This window comes from Aplysia californica, unplaced genomic scaffold, assembly GCF_000002075.1.
Source record: "Aplysia californica isolate F4 #8 unplaced genomic scaffold, AplCal3.0 scaffold00076, whole genome shotgun sequence".
Lineage (NCBI taxonomy): Eukaryota > Metazoa > Mollusca > Gastropoda > Aplysiida > Aplysiidae > Aplysia > Aplysia californica.
Genome location: NW_004797346.1, coordinates 1,515,964 through 1,526,639, shown reverse-complemented (window position 1 = coordinate 1,526,639; position 10,676 = coordinate 1,515,964). Strand labels below are relative to the sequence as shown.

General features: G+C 39.5%; 1 protein-coding gene across 1 annotated transcript in view; it reads left to right on the top strand.

The window, feature by feature from the left end:
* The window catches only part of LOC101846415 (sucrase-isomaltase, intestinal), a 55,682-nt gene that overhangs the window by 29,769 nt on the left and 15,237 nt on the right, over positions 1-10,676 (top strand). The window contains exons 17-20 of the mRNA XM_035968700.1: positions 6,390-6,952; positions 7,679-7,821; positions 8,470-8,641; positions 9,342-9,453. Coding sequence (XP_035824593.1) covers positions 6,390-6,952; positions 7,679-7,821; positions 8,470-8,641; positions 9,342-9,453 — 990 coding nt within the window. The remainder of the gene's footprint in view (positions 1-6,389; positions 6,953-7,678; positions 7,822-8,469; positions 8,642-9,341; positions 9,454-10,676) is intronic.

Sequence of the window (10,676 nt, the reverse complement as noted above, 5' to 3'; positions counted from 1 at the left end):
GGAGGGTAGCGTCTCTGTCTCTAAATAAGCGATTTGTACACCAGATTACTGTAAACCATTAAAATTTATTGTAGCGATCCTGTGTATGTATGCACCCAAAAAGTGGTGTTACAGGTCCCAACCAAGGAGGTTATACAGTACGTTACGGTACTTTGCCGCAACCCAAATATATAAGGAGAAACTAAAAAAAATAAAAATATTACCGGACCAGGGGGGTGTGTTTGGGCTCTGGTATATTGATGAATGAGTATGATTTTTCCTTTTTTTGTGATCATGGACAGACAAAGGTGAAAAACTTTATTATAGGTTTGCTATGTTGAGTTGGAGCAAAGATAGTACATCACGTTGGAGCAAACGAAAGTGAAACTAGAAACGATGCAGGGGAAAGCACTCTGAACTCTATTTCAAAAGAAATATTCGTCGCTTGCTGGGGGTAAACAAAAGTGGCACCGGAGAATAATGAAAACACTTAAAGTTGGTGTCGGTCAGCAGTCAGCTGATACGATGGTCTCGTCATGTGAATGCGGAAATAACGCTTTGAAAAAAGATTTTTGTCCACGCATGTCCAGGAGTCCCAGGAAAAATCTCACTTCGGTCGGTATTACACAGTTGTTGCACAGATGTTTGAAGTAGGGTTGTCATAGTAAATCTAGATCTAGAGTAGACTCTAGAATCTAGTCTAGGTCACAAGTTAAAGCATTGACTATGCACCGACGCAATGGGCACGGCACCTGCCTGAGGCTGAAGTGAAGCTGAAGATCTAGATATCTAGATCTAGATCTAGATCTAGATTAGATTCTAGATCTAGATTCTAGATCTAGATCTAGATCTAGACTCGAAGACCGACTGAAAGAGGATGTAACGCACTTCTTTACTTTTGTGACATGTCTGTGATTTAGGCCAAAAAGAAGTTTCAGCTTTGGTAGTGTCAATTGCTACTGAGACTGAGTGTCGTGGTGGCAATTGACAAAGGGATTGACAAAACTAGCCGTACTTAGATCTAGATCTAGGTTTGGCCCTATCGACTCAAACCTGTTAAGTACACAGGTCTCATTAGATCTAGATCTAGCAATTATTCAGGTTCAAATACATGCAAGCCAGTTTTATCTGAGTAAGGCACCTTTTGTGAAAGTGGCTATTCTCACCCGCCCGGAAGTTCTTGCAAGATCAACTCCTCCCCTCTTCTCTCTCTCTCCGTCTCTTTCTGAATACTGTCTATCGGTGTGGACAATCAAATTGACCAAAACAAAGTTAAAAAATGATGTTAAAATAACAAAAGTAAATTAATTTGGTTGTCTACAAAGATGCTACGGCACGGCTATTTAACTTTTCGAATCGAGCCGAACTACGCGGGTCGCCATTTTGTTTTGCCCGGAAATTCTCGCGCTACTCCTCTCTCTCTCTTTCTCTCTCTCTCTCCACTGCCCACAGACAAAATTGTACGCTTTTAGTAGGCTACAGTTGTAATGGAACGTTTGTTCACGGCACAGAATTCTACAATTTTTCTGTTATCACAGTGTAGAATTCTGTGGTTTAGGGTGAACGCAAAATTTGGTGAACGCGCACCGGGTGAGAATAGCCACAAGACTCGCCTGCACTATTCTCACTCCGGGTGAGAATAGAGGTGGCCCTTTTGGTTTTGTCTGAACCCGCCCGGAAGTTCTCGCAAGATCAACTCCTCCCCTCTTCTCTCTCTCTCTGTCTCTTTCTGAATACTGTCTATCGGTGTGGACGATCAAATTGACCAAAACAAAGTTAAAAAATGATGTTAAAACACAAAAGTAAATTAATTTGGTTGTCTACAAAGATGCTACGGCTATTACTATTTAACTTTTCGAATCGAGCCGAACTACGCGGGTCGCCATTTTGTTTTGCCCGGAAATTCTCGCGCTACTCCTCTCTCTCTTTCTCTCTCTCTCTTGTACGCTTTTAGTAGGCTACAGTTGTAATGGAACGTTTGTTCACGGCACAGAATTCTACAATTTTTCTGTTATCACAGTGTAGAATTCTGTGGTTTAGGGTGAACGCAAAATTTGTTGGCCTAGATCTTGGCTTTAACGGTGAACGCGCACCGGGTGAGAATAGCCACAAGACTCGCCTGCACTATTCTCACTCCGGGTGAGAATAGAGGTGGCCTTATAATTTAGGCATAGCAAACTAAAAATTTCATTTACAATTCAGCCATCAATATTAAGTTCGGCTAGCCTGACAGTCTAGCCGTCCTTAAGTATGGCTAGCCTGGCTGTCTACCCGTACTTAAGTCCGGCTAGACAAGAAGTCTAGCTGTACTTATCTTAGGCCCAATTAACATTAGAAAACAGGAGGTTTAAAATACATGCACTGTCATTAAGGCACCTGGTTTCAAGGCACCTGGTTTCGTCTCAAATACAAATACTTTAGGTACTGCACACTAAAAATTTATATTTACAATTCAGTAGGCCTATTTTTTAAAATGGTCAGTCTAGCCATCATATTTAGAATAAGTACGGCTAGACTGCAAGACTGCTAGACAATAAAATTTCATAGTATTCGCACACCCTGTGCGAATACAATTCCATAGTAGTATTCACACATCCTGTGCGAATAATTACAGCCTTAAAAATAAGTATGGCTAGCCCAGCTGTCTAGCTGTCATTAAGTACGGCTAGCCTCTTCCATTTTTTAAACAGATTTTGCGCCTTTACCCTGGGACTATCCAATCGCCTTTGTGTAATGTTGAGCCAGCCTTTCATTCTTCGAATTTTAATTGGTGCGTTACAATACAATGATGAGTTATGACCTGAATATGAGTGGTAATTTCGGTCAGAGATGAAGGAAACACTAAATACTTAACAGGTAAAGGGGAGGAGCAATAAGTGAGATACGAGATATTAATTATTAATATATGCTAAGGAACCCAACGACACAAGCTAACAATTAAGACTGTAGTATTTGTGCATCAATACAGTTTGTAAATTTTTATCCCATTTTAAAAGACAAAGGATACTGTTATTATTAGGAGACCTACCTTTTCAATAATTAAAGGCCAGCTCTATTTCTCCGAACGTTCGAGAAAATAAACTTGAACTCTATTTCTCTGAACGGTTTACGTTCTTGAGATTTTAATAATGGAGTGGCCCACGCGTATGTGTGTGCGTGTGTGTGTATGTGTGTGTTTGTGTGAGAGAGAAAGAGTGCGTGTGTGTGACAGTGTGTGTGTGTGTGTGTGTGTGCGTAAGGTGTGAACGGAAGGGGGGGGGGGGGGGGGGGGGGGGGGTTGCACTTCATGTAAAATGTAAAAAAAGTAAACAAATTTACTGTGCTCAATAATTCATTTACAAAGGCATCGTTATTAGCAAATCAGTTAAGCTGATTTTGACTCTCTTTTGCTCTATAATGTTCCTTTTTTGAAGGCCTTTTACCTATGCTTTCTAAACTAAGACAACATATTAATTAGTCCTTTACCTTCACCATAACACATGAAAGAAAAGATGGTAATGGCACCCCCCTTGAATCATGCAATCAATGTGTCAAATTCAGTACTTTGTGGTATGGTATAAAATAACTAATCCTTTCAGCAGGATCTTATAGTAAGATTTACTCTCATGTCTGTTACTCGGCAAGACAACTGTTGTTGTTTTTGGGGGTTTTTTCCTCCACCCCTACCCCTCCCCTAACCTCCTACCCCCAGCCTTTCTTGATTTTTAAACTACTGGTAGGCTGTGTTTCATGACTAGTCAACATGGGGATCAAAACATAAAGTTAATACAGTCCTTACCAGACTTCCCTCCCCTCTTTTTTTGTGCTCTCTTTCTCTATCTCTCTCTCTCTCTCTCTCTCTCTCTCTCTCTCTCTCTCTCTCTCTCTCTCTCTCTCTCTCTCTCTCTCTCTCTCTCTCTCTCTCTCACTTTTTATTTTCTTTTACTTTTTCTCTCTCCATCTTACTTCCCCAGGTCCTCCCCACCATTTTCGACCCTCTTTTTTGCCCATTTTCCCTCCCATATCGTAGCCCACTGCCCAGCCCTACTATCCTTTGTAAAACTGAGTTCGCGCTGAGTGACCATGGTTGACACCATTTTGCATGTTCCTTGGGCTTGCTGTACGCGATGCCGTGAAGAGAGAGAGGAGGGTCCATTTGTTGTAAGGTCCTTGTGTAAGACTCCTCTATATATGCCATTTTGAAAAGTCAGAAATGTGATGCATGGAGTCTTAACCTAAGAGCCTGGTGCTCTGGAGGAAGGAAAATGGGGGATCTTAGGCGAACATGATTTTAGCCGACGCACCTTGGGAAGAATCCATGATGGCTGATGTTTAGGTCTACAATCAGTAACATGGTCTCCCTTTACTCCAAAATGAACTGACGTGACCATTTGGTGGGTTTATAATGACTTATGGTGAGCAGAGAGTGTTCAGCCGTGATGACCAATCACAGTGGTATGAGTATGAGGCATACTATTTTCACTTATTTTGAGTCTCAAAGTCTATGCTTAGCAGTTGCTCCTCCCCTTTACCTGTCCAAAATTTATACTTTTCCATCTCTGGTCGAGTTTCCCTGCCTTTCTCGTTACGCACCGTTGCATACTGACCGCATGTGGGTCGTTGGCGGGTGCTCTGGTGTGGTTTGCTTCTTCTCTCCTGTCAAACATCTATTGTCTTTATCTCCCTTCCTTCTTTTTTGTGCTTTTTACTCTCTTGTAACTCCTCTATTCTTCAGCATCTATATGACCTTATTGTGTTGCAACTGCCATAAAACACTTACTAAAACTAAAACATTTTGACCATACCAATTAAAAAGAATTAGTCTGTCTGGCAAATTCTGGAATAGGTACCACTGCTGCAATGGTCAGGAAAGAGTTCACAGTTCAATGTGATCCTACCAAGAGCAAACTTGTAGTTGCAAGCCCTATCCTCCCAACATGTGATGTAAGTTAATGTAAGTTTAGGTGGAAAGCTCACATATTACGAGTGTGATGGTTGGGGAAAATAAATGTGTCGGCAGTTCACACCTCGGTATGATCCCATCAGGGGCAAACATTGTACCGTTTCATTGAGATTTACATCAGACATGCAATCATATTCACAAGAGTGGCTGATCTGAGATGTGACGGGCAGTTCAATTATGATCGCAAATTTTCACTCTTGGCTGATCTGTGTCCCCCCGAGTTTTTGTTCAATAAATTACTATTTGAAATACGGGATCTTAGCCTAATGTAGACTTTTGGAGTGGGATCTTAAGGAGTGACTTTTGTGTAGTAAAAATTGTGTTTTCCTAAAACATCGGGACCACAAGTCGTGGGATCTTAGGCGGAGACTGCTATGATGTACTAAATACAATAACTTCATTTCCTTTGTAAATTAATACTTTAAAAAAATATTCGATCATTTAAATCGAACTGTATTGCACGAAGCCTAATTGCGAGTAATTTCTCTTCTTTGGATTAATCAGAGGGTCTGAAATTTAAAAAATAATCGAGGGAGGGAGGGGGGGGGTGTTACAGGGGGCATGCTCCTCTGTTTTGACCCATAATTTGATGTTTTGCAGTAAGGTTTGAAATTATCTTGAAAATAGTTGATTTGCGACAGTTCTGCAGCAAAAAATACTGCAGTTTGACCCCCTAAACAGTGCATTTATGTGCAGGGGTGAAGGTAACAATTTACCTTTTTTTTTTCCAGACACGTACTTGCATGACATCTTCTCTTTTTTAATGTGTTTCTTTAACAAAATAGCCAAAGACTTCTATTTCTACTTTCGAGTTGGCAGTTACATTGTTCAACAAAAACAAACGTTTTTTTGGTCTTTAGCAGGATTGCGACACAGGCACTTGAGATACATTATACATTGTAAGCAAATCGTTATGTTAATATACCTTGTGTCTTTGGGTGGCTTGAAGAGATAAAAGTTGCTCAGAGGAACTATCTTGTTCACATTAATTATACTTTATCATCTGATTTTTTATCTTTTTGTGCAGTATGTAAGACAGTATTATGTTGATCGAAGTACAAAAGTAAATTGGAATAACTTGACGTTGCAATGAAAGCATGTTATCTTTTTATTGCAAATGAATGTAGGCCTACTTACTGGTTGATTGTTTTTTCTTAATTGGTGTGTGTGCGATGATCATGTGATGAAAGTGTGGAGTGGACTTCTGGTAACAGCTAGTACAGTCTGTGACCTTGCAGTGTGCTTGTAAGATATTTTTCGTGATTTAAGATACAAGCACATGAACTTGGATAACAGGTGATAACAGAACTTCAGCCTCATAAATGTGTTCACATGTTGATGTTCATTGATAATATAACTGTTGACACTACTGTTTTAATTTATTCTCTTGTTTCTCCAAACAATAGAATCTTCCTGACATCACTCCCTACGACCAGACTGCATTGGGTATCCTATCAAAGTGAGTGAGTGGTCTTCATCATGTCGGGATACATATCTCATAGTCCAAAAGACTTTCCTCACATAAAGTACAAAAAGGTGACCAATCAGTGTGAGCTGAATATTGACCATCAACCAAAAGCGTCTCGATGTGAGCGTGTCACTCGCAGGACAGAAAGATGTACCACTGTGCTTCTAGTCCTGTGTGCTCTAGCAGCTGTCAGTATTCCTGTGTACAAAGTTCTGTATCCGTACCTCACTACTTTCATAGAAAATGGAAAGACAAATCCAAGATCTCCACAGTGCAGTGTTGAGGAGAACAATCGTTTTGACTGTTGGCCAGAGAAAGATGGAGCCACTGAGGAAAAATGTCGTCAGCGTGGCTGCTGTTGGCAGCCGTCCTCCAAGCCTGATACAGCCCCTTACTGTTTCTTCGCCTCCAACTACAGTGGCTATAGGGTGGTTGAAATTAAGGAGTCGCCTTCAGGTATTGATGCCACCCTGCAAAGTAACACAACCTCCTTCTTCTCTAAAGACTCCATGACTCTGAAGCTGCAAGTGGAGTACCAGTCTGCAGAGAGGCTTCGCATTCAGGTAAGTAATTTGTCCTGCATCTGCAGGCGGTTTTGATAGGATGCTATTTATCTCTATACATCTGTTAGTTTGAAACAGGTTTGGTAGTGATCTTGTTGGGTACAGCTGTTATGATGTTTCCTTCATGTTCTTTTGTATTTATTTAAGATTGTCGCTGTAAACAAAATTTTTCAACTCTTTTGACAGTAAAAATTGAACCATACTCAAAACTATTGTTTTCTGTAATGCTATTGGTGATTGTACTACTATAATTTTTCAGATGTGGAAATTTGAGATGGAAGTCCACTTGGGTTGAGTTGAGCTTAGAAATATTTTCCAACTCTCTCCCTCCTTTTCACTGTTTCCATTCTTGAATGAAAAGAATTAGAATAAATCGCAGCAGAAACCACAAATGATCTTAGTATTTATTTTTTCTATTATGCTTAGATATCCTCTTAGATAGTATCGTATTTGGAATTAGTACATCAATTTTCATATGATTTAACAACCTTTGTTGCTTAGCCCTTTTCATCGTTAACCAGTGTTGAAGTGCTTATTGTGATTATGATAATTATGATGATGATGATTATTAAGTATTATCAATATTATTATAATAACTGTTATTATTACAGAGTAGACCATTTTTTTAGGCTCTACTAAAAATGATCTTTGGATAGTCGTGGCGAAGTTGCATATTAACAATATTTTTAGAAGTATTCCTGTTGTGGCTTTTATGTTCTGTAACAGTTGTACGATCCGACTGTGCAACGCTATGAAGTTCCCCTAGATGTTCCAAGTGGATCTACCTCTGGGGCCAGGCTGTATGATGTGAAAGTTTTTCAGCAACCTTTCAACATCCTAGTTACTCGCACTTCCACGGGAACTCCAGTGTGAGTGATTCACTTTTTGAAAATACTGGGTGCTAACTTTTCACTAACAACTTCACTCTTACATGAAGACAAGTTCTTCCTCTTTTTTTTCTCTTTCTCTCTCTCTTTCTCTCTCTCCCCCCTCTCTCTCTCTCTCTCTCTCTCTCTCTCTCTCTCTCTCTCTCTCTCTCTCATATGAACAAACAGATTGCAGTATTGTTGTTGTTTATGAAACAGAAAAAATATATGAAGTTTTTAGTTTTAGGCTTCCCTCTAAAATTACCAAATCTGAATTATTGCTCCCTTGAATTTAAATTGTTTTGCAAGTTGTTGGAAAGTGTGCTTAAAATTACTTCCTGATGTCAGTGTTTGCACATGCAAAAATGTTTGATTTCGGGATTCCAGACATTTTCATTTCACCATAATAACTATATTATAGTTTAATAATAATCTACCACAAGCCTGTTCTGAGGTAACGAAACTTCTAGCTTCAATGGGCCTGCCCTGTTGAAAATGCCCTTAGTTGGTGTGTCTTAGGGCATACTTGAAATAGAACAGGTTTCTGAGTTCAAATAATAACTGCTATAACCAGCCCCCAAAATAGCTGCTTTTGTATGTATAATGTGTGGATGTATTACAATTTAATGAGGTGTCCTATAACTTTCCCAGATTTGACACAAGATCGACAGCTCCATTGATTTTCAGTGATCAGTTCCTGCAGATTGGGACTAAATTTTCCTCCAAGTATGTGTATGGATTTGGAGAACATCGAAGTAATTTTCTTCAGGACCTGTCAACTTGGAGACGACTAGCTTTCTGGAACCGTGACGCCTCTCCTTATGTATGTTTCAATAGAAGTTGGAGAGTTTGATACAGCTGGGAATAAGCTTAGTTTTATTTCAGAAGATGCTGTTTGAAAGTTCTAAAGCAAATATGAACATACTTATCAAAAGCTGAAAGCATTGAGTTGTTGCTCTTCTACGTCCTTTGGAAACGAAATCAGCAAAAGTTTCCACACACTTAATTTTAAAAGCCCATGTTGTCTTCAAATAGTTATATTATAATGTGTTTGTTGGATAGGACTAATATATCATTAGCAGGAAGGTAATCATTCAGTGTGATGAAGTCTTGAACACCAATTACATTCTCCCCCTTTGCAAAGTGAATTGAAAATGGAGAAACGCTCCTAATTCAAGTAGTCCTTATATTGGCATCTGTTGTGATGGCAAGCAGATTTGAGTTTGATTCAAGAGTGAAGAATTTATTTTGTCAAATTCCTCCATCTGCTGGGATGCTGTACCAACTCTGGGTTGGTCGGTTCTGAGAGATCTGAATTGTGTGGATGGGGATGTAGAACAATTACAATTGGTTTACTCTGCAGTTTGCAAATGGCTTTTCCAGGGCTTTTTTACCTCTGTTAACGCAAAGTGACTGGGAATTAAATATTGATATCACATTAGAATAACGAATGTGGTGACAAGATTTTACTGTCTGGTGCTTTGCTGTAGCTATCTACCTACCTGTTTGGTTGTCCTTTCCAGACTGATGCAAATGGCTATGGCACTCATCCTTTTTATTTGAATATGGAGCCGACGGCTGGGCCCGGAGTGGCTGATGCCCATGGAGTCTTTCTGCTTAACAGCAACGGAGGCGGTAAGTGGCCGACTTCTTTCTTTATTCATCCTTTACTCTATTTGGGTGGGTTGATAAAGCCTCAAAATTTTTTAACACATTACACCCTAACTCGCCCGGGACCGCCCGAGAATTCCCTTATGCGCTCCACCTTGACTCGCCCGGAACCGCCCATGCCGACCCAGCGTGTTTAGAAACGAAGTCTCGCCTTGACGAGGCTCTGGGGCCAAGATTTTGATTTGCATAGTTATTGCAAAAAAGTTGCTTCTTTCGTTTGATATTGAAACAAAATTTTTCGGGCCTGTAGTTTTAGTATTAGAGCCGATAGAACTGCGATCGCGTTACCGACACTTCGTAGGTGTCTTGACTTGTTGAAAAGCGAAGCAAAAACAAACATATGACAAATCAGATGACTCAGATTTTGATGAAAACATTGTAGCAAGAGTTTGTGGCGATTCAGATTGATCAGACATAGAAAATCTAGAATTTAGATCTAGGGCCCGACCGGGAGGCTGAGAGTGAGAGTGACTGGTCGGACACCCCGATTGAACTGAAGTTAAAACATTTCCAACAGTTTGTGCATACATAAAGTTATATTTTTCTGAAACTTCAATCATTATTCTTTTTAACTTTTATTTTGTCAGGATTTTTTGAATTTGTTTAGTATTTTTAAAATGTGTTTTTTAAAGGCTTGTATTCACGGGAGGTGGGTTCTTTCCCCTTGCTTAGGATCTAACAATGGACTTCCCGTCCAGGCCCTTAGGGTGTAATGTGTTAAAGGAATGTTATCTTTTTTTTTTGGTTCAAGTTATATGCCTTATTAGACACAAACAACAAAGTTTCTTTTCAGGCATTTGTCATGGAGAGACCTGGCTCTAAAAATATGAGTAGATATGTACCTCAGTGTACAGATAAGTACTGATATGTTTAAGTGAAGAAAAAAATATTATCCAAGCAGTGTTGTTTATTTATACTGATAGTGTTATGCTTTAACTGTTCAACTAGTGGAGTATATAGGTTCACTCTTTTTTTGTTCAGAAAACCATTGCTAAGTTCACAATCTGTGACGGCTCAATAAAAATCAGGAGTCAGCATGCACTAATGTAAAAGAACTAGTGGCCTTGGGCCTTCTTTTTTGTCTACTCTCATCATTTAGATGAAGGGGAAAACATTTTTGATTGAAGTTTTGACAGTAAACAAAATACTTAGGTCACTGACTTTTATATTTAAATTTCTATGAGTTA